At 34.4% G+C, this 15,844-nt stretch overlaps 1 protein-coding gene across 5 annotated transcripts in view; it reads left to right on the forward strand.

The window, feature by feature from the left end:
- The window catches only part of LOC106873450 (dystrophin), a 562,674-nt gene that overhangs the window by 64,477 nt on the left and 482,353 nt on the right, over positions 1-15,844 (forward strand). For all 5 annotated transcript variants that reach the window (XM_014920808.2, XM_052976364.1, XM_052976366.1 and 2 more), the window contains 6 exons: positions 3,412-3,627; positions 4,157-4,270; positions 4,521-4,847; positions 5,488-5,695; positions 7,411-7,511; positions 8,133-8,285. In XM_014920808.2, coding sequence (XP_014776294.2) covers positions 3,412-3,627; positions 4,157-4,270; positions 4,521-4,847; positions 5,488-5,695; positions 7,411-7,511; positions 8,133-8,285 — 1,119 coding nt within the window. The remainder of the gene's footprint in view (positions 1-3,411; positions 3,628-4,156; positions 4,271-4,520; positions 4,848-5,487; positions 5,696-7,410; positions 7,512-8,132; positions 8,286-15,844) is intronic.

Raw genomic sequence — 15,844 nt, forward strand, 5'->3', positions numbered from 1 at the left:
TCTCTCTCTCTCTCTCTCTCTCTCTCTCTCCAACCCCATCTTATTAATTCACAGAAGGATGACAGGAAAGTTAGGCAAGCTCTCAGCAAGTTGTACTTTCAGAGAAGCTCTAAATGATTATCATGACAGAAAAAGGAGATAGAGGTTTATAACATAGAGGAAAATCAGCAATTTCTACAAGGCAACTGCTGAAGGCTATAAACAAGATATGTGGACCATGCAGTAGAGGAAAATATCAAGTAGCTAAAGTGAATCTAAAGGTTGGGCATATTTAGCAAAGGGCGAAGAAAAAGAAAGTGGCTTGCACATGTTTTGTGACATGAGGATTAAGAGCATGAGATGTTATAAGTTAAACTGAAGAGAATCTAGATGTAATGTGTTTAGAGAATGATCATAGCACATTTGCTTTTACTGATGTTAGAAAGAAAGTAGCATAGAGACTGTTGAATTAGGAGATTGCTTGAGAGGGAGAGTGTCTATAACAGTCTGATCAACAGAACAAATAAGAATATGATAGCAAGGAAATTAACTGGCCTGTCAGTGATAGTCACAGTGATGTTTAAAATATTTGGCAAAGGAAGTTCCATACTAGTATTTCAAATAGTCAACCAAAGAATATAAGAAGGTGACATACTCGGTGACTGGTGTACCAGTATCATTGTCAATTGATACAGGGGCAAAAGCCATATACTAAAGACCACAAAAACCTCAAATTATTGAGCAAGAGTTATCAAAAAATTGATTAGAAACAAGATTAACTTGAATGTTATTTGGGTTTGTGGTACTTAAGAGGCTATATTCATAAAGAAAGAATTGCAAGAAAATTTGCTAGCTATGAGTAAGCCCTTCCCCATACTCAACATTTGTTGACCTGGAGATGGCTTTTGGCAAGGTACAATGATCTGTGATCTGGTATTCATGAATGATTCTAGGGGTACATGAATGGCTTATGAGGGCTCTGCAGTCTGTGTACAGAGGTGCAATCATCAATGACAAATTTAGCATGTATGCAGAGGTTCATTCAGTTATCTCTTATCTACATATTATAGTCATCCAAGCTATAACAAACAAACTATGCTGATGACCTAATTCTTAAAGCAAAATCTGGAGAAGATGTTCCTGACAAGGAAGCAAAACCTGGTATAGAAAGTCCTTAAACTTACTAAAACTACAGTTTTACTAAGTAGGAAAGAATTAAAGACCTTGTTACCATCGAGGAAATGGCCTTGGTATACAAAAAAGGAGGAAGTAGAAATTTCATATGGTGTGCCAAGTGTACGGAAGAGAACACGAGTGAAGTGGGATCACAAATAGTTTAACAAAGTAGGTGGGCTTCATATGTGGGTAATAAACACTAAAGTATACAGGAAACAGGTTTTCTCAGATGCCCAGCAAGCTCCTGGTAGTTGATAACTTCTGTTACTGAGGTGGGTGTTCTGAAAGCTTAGTGGTGAGAGTAAGAACAGACTGGAAAATATTCTAGGAACTATTATCTCTGCTGGTGACAAAAAGCTTTTCTTTCAGAGTGAATGGCGGATTGTATGCTGCTTGTGTACAAAATGAGATAGTGCATGGTAAAAAGTCAACTGCTGGAGAATTTATGAAAATTGTAAAGAAATTAAGCAAGCATACTTTGGTGGATGCATAGTGTTAGTGTGCATGAATAACAAAATTCAAGTAAGTTGAGGGAAAAACTAGATATAAGTGGAATCAGATGGGTGCAGTGTGTAAGAGAAAAGAATGCACTGGTAGTGGCTTGTGATGTATATAGGGTGTAACTGCTGTATGAGGAATTGCTAAGCTCTTTGTTTAAATGGAAGCTGTGGAAGAGGAAGACCAAGAAACACTTAGGATGAAGTGATGAAGACTGATGGCATTTCGCAAAGATGACTAAGAACCATGATGATTGGTGACACATGATGCAGGAGAAAATTCAACCACACGTGTAAGCATGGTGAAACATACATGGAAATGGAGGCTGGAATATATATATATATATATATATATATATATAGTGTGTGTGTATGTGTATGGGCTTTTCACTTGTTTTGTACCAGCTAAGTCTTTATTTGCTATTCCTCTTTTCTGTTCAATACCCCTTTCATCTCCTAGTTACTACGCTACGCTACGTAACCCATGTAATATGGGAAAATAGATGTGACCATGCTCATTGCCTGCCTACTACCATCCATATCTCTCTACTCTCTGCTCCCTTCCATCATGCTCTCTGTTACCAGATAACATTACTCTTCTCTACTGCTAGCCACCTCTCCCTCTTCTCCAGTCAGTCATTATTGACATCTGTCCCACTCTCATACCACTGACCATTTTTATTACTCTCCATCACTTCCTCACTCTCTTTTTCTCCCCTCTCACCAACAAACATAATTGTCGTTCACATGTTTGTCCCTGCCATTACTGTTTCTCTCATTTTACTCGGGAATTAATGTCTCTTTTTGCATTACTCCTTTTAACATTGTCTCTCCCATTTCTCCTTCTACACTTTCACCAGAATAGTGTTCCCCTCTCACCCTAGTTAATTTTCAGCTACCACCTTTTCTTCTACCCACCCTATTGGTCATGTTGCTCTAAATTAACAAAGAATGCATACAGGAATGAGCTTGACTGTTCTGTGACTGTGAAGATCTGTTCGACTCATGTCAGAATGGAAAGTGACATCCTTTTAATCCACTTTCCATACTACATAGATTTCTCGGTAGTTACAGTCAAAGACAATTCTCATCAGGATCTACTGCTCTCCTAAATGTCTTGCTTGTATGTTTCATTTTTTACATGGTTTCTAAGGCCAGATGTCCTTCATATCACCAACTGTACTAGGTGCAGTTTATTATGGCACCAGTACCCAAAAAGGATGTTATATCCCCAAAGGACTAAAGGGGCCTTATTGATCCCACATTGTTTCCACTCATTCATCACTCACTTTGTAGAGTGTGCTGAATGCATTCTGGCACTATCACAGTTAGGGTTGTCTTGTAATTTGTAAAATTGAAAAGCATTGTTAGATCAGGTCAACGTGACCTAGTAGGTGAGCAATGACAGAAGTTGAACTAAAATGGGTAGATGAATGGAACAAAAGTATGATAGCAGAAACCTAGTGATTTGGTGAGAGAGAGATGAATAATAATAGAAGTTGAGAATGGTAACAGTGAGTGATGGAAGTCAAATAAATGATGACTGGTGGTACAGAAAGGGTAACGGTAGTGTGTATCAGGTACAAACAGATACATTGTCATTGTCATGGTTGTGAGGGGTAGAGTGATAAGGGTGGTGGTAGAGGGGAGTAAATGTAGGTAGGTTCAGTATCATTCTTTGTTACTGGGCTGTATGAATGATATACAGATGAGTGAACACACACACATATACAAAATCTTTTTTTTCTTCCTCTTTTAGGAACTTCGAAATGATCTTCAAGAACATGTACATAGTTTAGAATATGTGAATAAAACAGGCCAACAACTGGTAAAAAAATCTCACAGCAATGAGAGAGCTAAATCTCTTGAGAATGATTTAATATCCTTGAACTGTAGATGGAGTGAAGTTTATAATACAGTTGATGGACGTATGGATATTCTAGATAGAACAATTGGACAACTGCAGTCATTTCAGGTACAATCTCTTAAAATAATCACGTATTTTTTATAAAAACAAGAGTAAAAGTTAAAAATTCTCATTACCCACAAGAATGATTAAAGTACTTTATCAAGAACTAATTACATAGAATTTGTTGAAAATATGTTTATGCCATCTTGGAATGAATTAATCCAATTTTCATAATTTGATTTTTATAGGATTGAGTTACTAAATTCTTACTTGTTAGTTAAATTTTTTTTTAAATATATTTTACAATGTAATTTTTATGATTATGAAAAACCATTTTACTTTTTCTATAAAAATGTATTTTAATGTAACCCTTCTGTTTGATAGTAATTGCTTTTCTATATTAAGTGGTATAAACAAAAATAATTTCATTACAAATCTGCAATCATTTTCAAACAGTAATGCAAAGTGGATTATCTTTTCATCATTATATTTGTTTTATCTAATTAATTTTGTATTAATTGTGAAAATATGTTTTCTCTTACAAACTAGTCATTGACTCTTAAATATAACTGAATATTTCTTAATTTATTCATAGAATCAATTGGTTGGCATGGTCCGCTGGACGAAAGAAATGCATGTGTTTTTACAGTCTGATGATCCAGCAACAGGAGATTTACAAACTCTTGCTGCTCAAATGAATGAAAGCAATGTAAGAATTGTAATACAACAATCTTTTCTTTTTCTTAAATGAAGTTATTTTAATTTTAAATCATAGTCAATCACATCAATGAAAAAACTAACAGGAATATTAAAGAAAAACATATGATGTTATATTAAAATTTTGAAAAAAAATTTTATAACCAAATCGTTTTAAAACAAATTATTTTCATAAAAATAAAAAAATTCAGAAAAAATGTCTGGTGATTGTTGCAATACTGATCTTTTCTATTTACTTATAGGGAGTTCTTGAAGATATTTTAACATTGCAAGAAAATGTTGATAGTATTGGGGAACTACATAATCAACTGTGTGAATATGCTGATGAACACTTTACTAAAGATTTAAAAGAACAGGTGAAAGATATGAATGAAAAGTGGAATAGTGTTGTTACTCTTGCACAAGAACAGAACACTCGTCTTGCTAATGCAATCAAATACAGCAAAGATATTTTCTCCAGAATGGAAAACTTAACTAAGTGGACAGAACAACAAAAACAGCAACTCAACAACAAAGACTATGCAGTGGATAGTATCAACGATTTATTAGTTAAAAATAAAAAATTCAAGGTACAGTATAATTTTTAGAAATTGAACTTCTCTATTATAATCATATACCCCTGTCTTCTATTTTAATTTAAAGCTAAATAATTTTGTATTACATTATATCAGACTTGTCAAATAAATATTTTTGTAATGATGTGTCAAAAGAACAAGCTCATACATACTTAACATCATAAAATTCATTTGATTTCATCAATTTTAGAGAAGGGTTAACAAAATGTCCATTGTCTGGAAATCTTTCGTAACATACCCGTGACCTCTTCAGCAACTCTTCCATCCCACATGAAAGAGTCGCTGAAGAGGTCACAAGTGTGTGACAATAGTTTACAACATTATTTTCTTCAGTGGCCATCCAAAGAAAATGTGTTAAAGAGACAAATTATCAATTTAGTACAGATATAAAAAAATTAAGTTATGAGAATAATTTCTTGTGTGTTCATAAGCTTTCAGACTGACATTCATGCATTGCAGACACACCCGAATAACTCCACACAGATCCACAACTCTGTGCACTTATTCACACATACTCATTCACTTACTAGTCAACAAATAATAAAAACTATAGAAATGTATTTAAAATTGTGTTATAAAAGAAGTTTGCTCTTATTGTAATATAAAATTTAGTTTATTTTTACTTCAATTTTAGTCTCTGAAGCAAGAAGTTTTGGAAAAAGAACTTGAGATAAATAGACTGAACTCGGAAGCTAATGTTTTGTTAAATAAAAGCAAAAGCTTACAGGAGATGGGACGTGCTTTAATGAAGTTAAATTCTCTTTGGAAAGATGTTTACCAGCGAGTTATCTACTATTCTACTGTTTATGAACAAAGTGATGTGAAGTGGTATAAATTTAAAGGTATGACTTACTGTACTAAATAATTACCATTTACTCTTTTACTTGTTTCAGTCATTTTAACTGCAGCGATGCAGGAGAACCACCTTAAAAGATTTTTAGTTGAAGCAGTCGACCTCAGGATATATTTTTGTGAGCCTAGTACTTAATTCTATTGGTCTCTTTTGCCGAACCTCTAAAACACACCAATATTGGTTGTCAAACGACACAAAGCCACACATACATAAATACACACACACACACACACACACACACACACACACATATATATAGACAATGGACTTCTTTTAGCTTCTGTCTACCAAATCCACTTATAAGGTTTTGGTTGGCCTGAGGCTATAGTAGAAGACACTTGCCCAAAGTGTCACACAGTGGGACTGAGCCTGGAACCACACAGTTGAGAAACAAACTTCTTAACCACACAGCTGTGCCTGCACCTATATATGCAATCTGAAAAAGTAAATTTTAATAATTGTATTTCATGTGGTTTCCATTGTTTCATGTTTAACCTGTAATTGCATTTATGATTTCGTTTTAAAATTTTCTATTTATGTCTGAAAGTTTAAATTATAGCTTTTTCAAAATAGTCATTATATTTTATGCTTCTTAAAAACATTTTGCATCAATTTTTTTTTCTATCCTAGCATGAGATGAACTGATTTTCAAAGCAAATAAATTTTTGGAACCTGATATTTTGCAGCCAGATTCTCTTCCTAATTTGAATTGTGTAACTATTGAATGGTGTATGACATTTTAGCTGATTGCAAAAAAGCAGGAAAATCTCTTCCCCAAGAGTACTAACTATGATTTAACCAACCCTCATTCCTACAAATTACTCAGAGCCCACCACTCCAACATATATGATTCTCTTGATCTTTTTCCCATGCTTGTGAGGATGGAATGATCTTTTGATTGAACAGTTGTTTTCATGACTGGATGCTCTTACTAACCACTTAAATATGATGCAAAAGGGAACTTGTTTTTCATTCAGTCTGGCAAACTAGCATATGCAGAGTTAGGTGCCTTGACCATATACACACCACAATAGCATCATCCTAGTTCATAATGCTTTTGTTACCATATTCCTGCTGAGATACCCTGCATTTTTAAAATTAATTCTGAAGATAATGAAGGATTTAATAAAGTAACTCATTATTAAGGTGATGTTTCAAACATTACTTCATATGGAATTTTATTGGAAGGTTTTAATTTATTTCATTTTAAAAGAAGAGGTTTGTGTCATAGAACCAGGCATTAGGTGCCTTAGGCAGGTTGGTATCAAGAGGGTTAAATCACTGCCATTCATTATGGTAAATAAAAATTTAAAACCAATTTATTCCCATATGGAAATAGTGAATCCTTTAATGAAATGATTAGCCATAAGAACTTGGATTACAGTTAAAACTTCATTGAAGCAGCCATCAAAAAGAGTGTCTAAATTATAAAATTAGCATTCCTGTAATTATCCATTTTTGGAGAGAACTCTCTCTCCCCTATTTTACATAGATAAACAAGAAATATCTTTTAAGCAGAAATACATTATTTTAAAAATTTTCTCTTCATATGAATGACATTGTAATTTTCTCAAAACTGTCCATTTTGTGTTACAGCCTTTGTCCTTATAATCTCTATTCGTGTGTTGGAAATATCTTGAGTATATTAGTTTCTGGGGGTTTTTTTCTGCAACTAAATCATTCAGATTAATTTTATAATTTTAGAATTGATTCAGTCAGAGAAAAATTTTCAAGAAGCTTTAAATAAGAAAATTCAACATGAAGCAAACTGCTCTGATGCTGAAGAAATTTCAGGAGAGCTTGAGGTAAAGTGAAAGTTTTATTTTACTCATTAAAATTATTTCACATATATCTTTGAAAATTCATTTGTTCGTACATTTTACTTCTATTCTTCCATGCTAGCATGGGTTAGATGAATATATTACGGTGGCAGTGTGTTACTGCCAGATGTCCTTGTTGTTAGCATTTGCTTGTTTTTCAAATATGGGATCATTTATTTCACACATCTTTGAAGGTATGAAGTGAAGTGACAACAGCAACAATGCTTACACTGAGCAGCTTTTATAGAGCCTAAATGCACACAAACACATGTATATGCACTCATACACGCACATAAACACATTGGGCTTCTTTCAATTTCTCTCTGCCAAATTCATTCACAAGGTTGTGGTTGGTTTAGAACTAAAACCAAAACCACATATTTGGGACATAAACTTCTTAACTACACAGCCATTTCAAATGTAAATTAATTGATATACCATCCATCAGTAAGGAATAGTTATTAATTTTAATACTTCTTTTTAAATTAATTGTTTCATTCATACTTGTACACACAGTGTAGGCATGTTTTGAGTTGTTCTTTTAGTGTTATGCTTTAATATTTTTCCAATAAATACATTGTATATTTGTATGTATATATATACCAGGAATTAGAAAGCTTAATGAGGGATCATCCTAAAGACACAAAGGAACGTATCCAACAATTATCTCAGGATCTTATAAACAATAGCATTATGGTAAATCTTGTCAAGGAAGAACTGGCTCAGCTTGAAAATCTTGGTGAATCCATAGAACATAAGGTAAGTGACTGAGATTTAAATTGCTTATATTTAAAAATAAATTTTGATAATTCAGTATCTTTATTACTGACCATTTAATACTTTACATTTTTATCAAACATATTAACATAATAATCACTTAAACACTACTAAAATATTGCTGAATTATAATAATGATAAGGATGATGATAATGATAATAATAATAATAATTGTTTCTAATATAGGCACATGGTTTGAAATTTAGGAGAGTGGGTTTGATTGATTAAATCAATCCCAGTACTTGACTGAAACATTTTATTTTTCTTAACCCTGAGAGTATGAAAGATAAGTTAACTTTAGTGAAATTTGAACTCAGAATGTATAGAGCTTGAAGAAATCCTATATGGTATTTTCTCCAGTGTTCTAACGATTCTGATATTCCGTCACCCTCAGTAACAGTTTAAAATATTACTAATTGTTTCTAATTTAAAATAAAAAAAATTTTTTTCAGTTTTTGTTAATTTACTAATTTAATGAATGTTTTTTTTTTCCTGATTTTAATAATACAACAATAATAATAATAATAATAATAATTTATACTATAGGCACAAGGCCTGAAATTTTGGGGGTGGGGTAAGTTGATTACATCGACTCCACTGTGTAACTGGTACTTATTTAATTGACCCCAAAAGAATGAAAGGCAAAGTTGTCCTAGGTGGAATTTGAACTCAAAACTTAAAGACAAACGGAATGCTGCCAAACATTTTGCCCAGTGTGCTAGCAATTCTGCCAGCTCACGGCCTTAATAATAATAACAGTGACTGTCTCTCTGTGGTCCGTGTTGTGACTTGACAGATAGTACAAACCCCCCCAGTAGACACAGTATCTTTAATCTACAACATCACAACACTGGATACTGTACAACATCTTCAATAACAATAAAAATGATAGTAATAGTCCTTTCTACTATAGGCACAAGAGAATGTACATGAATGAAATATACACTGTTGTTTTTAAAAAAAATGAAAATGTTAAAGAGAAAAGGTCCTTAATAGCTAGAACCAGACACACACACACACACATTCACTCACACACACACCACACACACACACACACACACAAAGTCCTAGATTACTCAAATGTATCATAGGCATTAGAAGTGCTCAGTTTCGTACATTATTGACAATGCATAATCAGCAAGCTCATTTAACTTCATTGATGATACTACTCTCTCCTACATTTCATAAAAGACTGAAAATTAGCATTCCCTTCTCTACTTTCATTTTCCACTTACAGTGGTATTCAAAGTTGTTGTTGAGGACTTTGTCAGAAGTGGGGGGAAAAAAACTTTATCATTGAAACAATTTAACTGTGTCCACACAACTTCTTTCACCATAACCACCAGACAGAGGATGACCAGTTGCACTTTTCCTTGCAAAATGAAAGTGGAAGATTGATAGGCATTAGCCACTTCTTCCTGATCTTTCAAGCCCTTTAATTTACAAGCACATTGACTTGTTCTGATTGATATGTGTTCCTGTAACCTCATGGTATTTTGGTAGTGTCGTATTACCTATGTAGATTTCCAAAGTGTCCAACACTGATGGCGACATGACTTTCACTTGACCCAGTTGAAATAGGATGTTCATCAATATCTCCAACCACCACAACAATGGCTCCAACAATGCAAAATGGTTCAGAGGAGTAGCTGTTTGGTTTGACTGCCAAACAGATGTCACTGTACTTTGCAACAACCCAGCTTCTGAAAATGGGGCTGAAACCAGCTGATCTTAGGGTAGCTGCTTTGTCGAACCTGTTTGTGACCTTTAGGCTGATCTAAATTGATCACTATTTCATTTAAACCATGTCTATACTAGATTGCTCAGGTTAAAAGTTGTGGTTAGAACTGCCAAGGATTGTGAAAATTTGTGCATTTCCAGCTATACTATTAATGACAAGTGCCAACTTTTTGGCAAATACCTTTGCCAAAAGTTTTAACTTTGTGTTTAACAGAGTTATGGACCTGAAATTGTCTATCATACCCCTCTTGTTTCCATCATTCCTCAACAGTATCACCACCTTTCAGTCCACTTGGCTGGGAATATTTGCAGTCTGTTGCCAATCATAATAGACAGCTACCAAGCTGTAGCAAACAAGCATAGCATGCAGCAATGTAAGGTCAATCATTCAGTATTCTCTATTTTGTAATACACAAATCCTAATGATTTGTTCCTTGCACATTAGTTCAAGTCTGTCTTTCTGTGTGCTGATGAAATCAACCATTTCCAGTTTTACTCCTTGTAAACAGTTTGGTAAAATGCTACTAAAAAATCACACACATCTGCTTAGAATTGGATGGCATGTGCCTGCTGTAGTTTGTGCAAGATCAAAATGTAACTTTATCACTGAGTCTCTACTACTCTGGCCTATTAAATGGTTCACTTGCCTTTGTATTACTGTACATGCATCCTTTTACAGATAATGCATCCTTCATGCTTTGTGTTTAAGATATAGTTAAAGGTTTTCCTCTCCACCAGCACATCATTTATGATACTTTTTCTAGTCAGCTCCTCTTCTCTTCTCTATTGCTACTTCTTTACCAAAAGTAACAAAGCTATCCTGGTTTTGCCTTTTTGTAGGAGTCACTTATTGCTAATCATCTCCCACCCCCCACTTATGTGTTTTGCTAATATAGTCTCGAAAATGTTTCCATACTGGAAAGGTGTCTTAGCTTCCATTTGTTCCATTTAAGTTGACTGTACAGATTATGAATTTGTGCTCCATGTTGCCAGCTATTTAAAACTTTGAACAGTCTATGGTAATCTTTGTTCAAGTTCACATTGACACATTAAGAAAATCAAAATAATAACTGTTGGTACTGCTTGAGTTGGTTTGTACGACTTTTGTACATGCCTCTCCTAAAGCTACACTCAAACAGCCTGTATGTGCTGTAGATGACATTCTCCCTTTCCAATAATGCTAATGTGTAAGAGGTTCCTAAGAATGTCTTTAACATTTAAAGAAATCTAGCTGAATGCACCAAAACTGTCAATTATAATATATTTTGTCCTTGTTTGTAGAAATTTCACCAATTCATTGTTCCTCTTCAGAGAACAGTATCATTGAGGAGTTTGTGCTATTATTGTTGTTTCTGCTGTTGCCATTGTTATAGCTCCTTTTGTTACTGTGGTTGTTGCTATTATGGTCACTGTGATTGTTGATTGCCTGTTGGCTTATTGGTCTGGCTGCGCTTCATAGTTTTTGTTAGTCCTTGTGCAAACAAAACTTTGGGTTATGAAAGTTAAACATCAGTTTTCCCTGGTGCCTCTTTCTCAATCCCCCTACTTTCTTCCAGAATTTTTTATGCTTTCTTTGATTCTTGTTCATTCAAGTGATAGCTGGATGTTGTGAGTGGGGACCCTTCTTCATGAGCCCCTTTGTCTTTGAAGTAGAAGTTGTTGTTGCAGCTGCTGCTGTTTTAGTGGTTGCAGTAGTTGGAAGAAGGCACACAGCTTTTGTCTTCTGCCCTGTGGGACTCAATGCTTTAAAGTGGTTTGCTTTACTGTAGATGTAACATTTGCATTTCCTGTTCCCAACAACTGCCTGTGTCTATTCATACTCTTTGAAACAGAATTATTCAAGGATTTCAGAAAGACTTCCAAGTGTGACCAACTTTTGGAACACAAGTTAAGAGCTAGTCTGAAATCCTATGACGTTTCTATGTTCCTCCACCATTGCCACCATGCTAGCTTAAAACATGTAAGGCAGCATGGTATCACACAAATTCCTGGAACATGCACATGGCTTGAGCCACTTATCATCATTCCACACAGTCTCCTTCTCACTACACACTCCACTTAGATTGTCTTCCAGATATTTTTGATTTGTGATGGAGTCACATAGTGCAACTCCCAGGTTTGATGATTGTTGTACCTATACAAAATAGTTCTAATTCAGATGCTATTTATTTCCTTAGCCAGAAAGTACCCTCACTTCAGGGTAATAATTTTGCTTTTTTTTTTTAAACGCTTCAGTCTTGCCCTTGAGGGAATGGGGTATCCTATGACTTGCAGGATGGGCAAATGTGAAGTCCTTTTTTTTTCCTTTTGAGGTTTCATCATTTGTTATTTTGTTGCATATGGGAGTATAAATTTTCTTATATTTGCATGTCTTTGTAGTTTGTCAATGCATCTGCTTTGGCTGTGATGTTAATGCTTTTATTTGCTATAACAAGATTAATGACTGTTAGCATGGTGTTGTTGCTGTCCTTATTAAATATTGTAGAGTCATTACCATTTTCACTCTTTGAAGTTACCTCTTTCCTCTCTATCAACTTCATCCATCAAGAACATTTTGATGCCAATGTGGGAATCATTTTTTTTTTTTGAAATCTAAGATACAGGGTTTGGACAAAATATTGGAAACACCCTAAAATTTCAAACAAATTAATTTTAACATGAGGTAGAACTGCTTTTGGCAGTAATAACAGCTTGAATTCTACAAGGTATGGACTCGTACAAAGTTTGAATTGTTTCCAAAGGAATTTTTGTCCATTCTTCAGCTAAAACAGTCTCCAGTTCTTGTAGTGATGATGTGAAGGATATTGACTCCTTCTTTGTTTTTCTAAAACGCATGATAAATGTTCATTGATATTGGGCTGGCAGATTTCCGAGATATAGCCCCGCAGTTCATCACAGATCTTCCTCCATCTTTAACAGTTGGAAGAAGGCAGTTTGGGTCAAGTGCTTCTTTTGGCTGTCTCCACATGTATACTCAGCCCGGTGGTTGGAAATAGGGTAAAGGATCACTTGTCTGAGAAAATAACATTCTTCCACTGCTCTAGGGACCAATTCTACAGGTTTTTGCTCCACTCTAAATGCTGTGCAATGTTTGTTTTTGAAAGTAGTGGTTTTCTGATTGCAGCCCTCCCATGAAATCTGGCTTTGTGCAGTTCTCGACAAACAGTTTTTGAGGAAACTGGGTTCTCAAGGTGGTCATTAAGCTCTGCAGTAATTTTGTGAGCTGTACTTTTGTGTTCCTTTCTAACAATCTGCGTAAGAGTGCGACAGTCCCTATCTGAAAGTTTTGGTTTTCTTCCAGAGTTTTGTTTCGATGAGGAGGTTTTCCCCTCTTTCTCAAAGGCTTTCGAGACAGTACTTCTTGATACACCAAACATTTTGGCTGCTTTCGTTACGTTAGCACCTGCCATACAAGCACCAACAATTTGACCTCTTTGAAAGTCCGATAAATCTGTCATTTTGATGACTTTTAATTACCTTTTTCTGATGATATCTGAAAAGAAACAGCAATTTTTTTAGCAAAACATATTAAGCACCACTAATAATAAATCAAAAAACATAAAAATAAACAAGCTTTTGATGGTTTTATAGATATTTCAAAATTATGATGCTAGGTGTTTCCATTATTTTGTCCAACCCCTGTATATATATAAAACAACTATATAGCAATCATCATCATTTTAACACTCACTTTTCCATGCTTGCATGGGTCAGATGGAGTTTACTGAAGCAGATTTTCTATGTCCAGAGCCCTTCTTGTTACCAACCCACAGCCGTTTCCAAGCAGAGTAATATATCCCCATGACCAGAATGTTTTCACAGAATGTTGGAAATGAATAACATTCATTTACAACAATCATATGATGTCAAAGCAAGGAGACAAGCACATGTGTGCATACACACATACACAATGGGTTTTTTTTTCAGTTTCCATTCTACCAAATCCACTCATAGGACTTTTGTAGGACTGTGGTAAGCCAGAAACTATAGTAGTAGAAGATACTTGCCCTAGGTGCCACACAGTGGAACTGAATCTGAAATCATGTGGCTGGGAAGCAAACTTCTTAATCACGGGGCCATTCCTGCATCATACCATCAACATCATTATCATTTAACATCCATCTTTCATGCTTGCATGGGTTGGACAGTTGACAGGATCCAACAAACCAGTGGACTGTGTTGAGCTCTATTTGTTCATAGTTTCTACAGCTGGATGTCCTTCCTAATGCCACCTATTTTACAGAGGGTAGTGAGTGTCTTTTGTGACATTGGTACTAATGAAGGTAACCAGGTAACTGAAAAGTTACCCTGTTGGTGTCTTGCTGTAGAGAAGATGCATGGCTATCCCACATTATATAAGGAAAGAGTAGCTGGAAAGAAATCTAATGGTTGTGACTTGGAGCGTTAAAATCCACCTCTGAACACAAGTAGTTTAAAAAATAAATATGCATGTGCACACGCAAAAGCTATACTTATAATCAGAACCTTTATTTCTAGTGACAGCTTTAGGATAGTAAGTATATAGTGTTATTAAAACATTTTGTTGGAAACAAACTTTCTGTGAGGGAATCCAACCTAAAGAAATGCATATTTGTAAGTCTAGGAATATTGAAGATGTGCATAAATAATGTGATTGTGATATAGTTTGAAAATTAAGATGAAAAAAAAAAAAAACATGAAAGCTGAGTTTATACGGTCACACTTAATATAGATACAAATATTATTATCATTAAGAATATTATAAAAGTATGACAAGAAGCTGAGTTAATATTTTTTCCTTTTTTTATCTGTGTTATGGAAGAAGTACATTACGAACTGAGCTAGAGACAAACAAAATATATCCAGTATATAAAATTCATATATTTTATTGTTACAATTAAAGGAAGCTTCTCAAATTGTAACTTTTTTTCCCCTTTTTAATGTCCTAACTTTTGGTGAGAAGATAATTCTATCCTTAATCAATATATCTTGTTCTAACTGATGTGTTTGTTTTCCTTATATTTTGAAACATGATGGTAAACAAGCAGCATTTAGATGTTTGTTTTTTAATGCTAGCATTCTTTAGTAATGTATGTTATATGCCATATTTCACAAACCTCTGCCATTGTATATGTGAGACCCAATATTCTTAGGCCTGATGTATCTTTATTCATCTAAATCATAGAAGTATTTTATAACATGTCCTCATTTGCATTGTAAATATACATGTCTGTCTTCTTGTCCCTTCAGCATGTATTAGATAGTGCTTTTTATACTTGTTAGTTTTTTTCTCACTTATACCCAATCATTTCTGTAAGTTAATGACCTGTACCCATGCTCAATCTTCTCCAATTGCTGAAGTTTCTATTCTAATGTTCTTTACTTTTCTGTATCAGAGAGAAAAACCCTTTATTTCCAAAGCAATTATATTTCTTTAAGACCTTCCATCTCCTACCTTAACAAACTTTGGCACTAGCTGTAGCTGCTACATTAAATATCACCTAAATAATAGAATTTATCGTTTGATCACTTTCTGATCTCCAGATAGTGACTATTCATACTGTTTCCTATTCTGGTACACTTAGATGTCTAATTTCATGTAAAACCTGCAGACAGTCCTTTACATCATGCGGTTGAGCTTTTGTAGCTTCAGCTACTGACTGAAAGCTTAGTTTTTCTCTGTTCACTTTTACATTGTTTGTCTTTAGTTTATGCTTCTCAAGAATTTGTTTTGAAATTCTTTGATTCTGCAATAAAAACTAATTTTCATAGTATAGAAGTTTTCATGACCATCCAGCTCTGAATTTTATTTTGAAGAGGCC

This window comes from Octopus bimaculoides, chromosome 2, assembly GCF_001194135.2.
Source record: "Octopus bimaculoides isolate UCB-OBI-ISO-001 chromosome 2, ASM119413v2, whole genome shotgun sequence".
NCBI classification, from domain to species: Eukaryota; Metazoa; Mollusca; class Cephalopoda; order Octopoda; family Octopodidae; genus Octopus; species Octopus bimaculoides.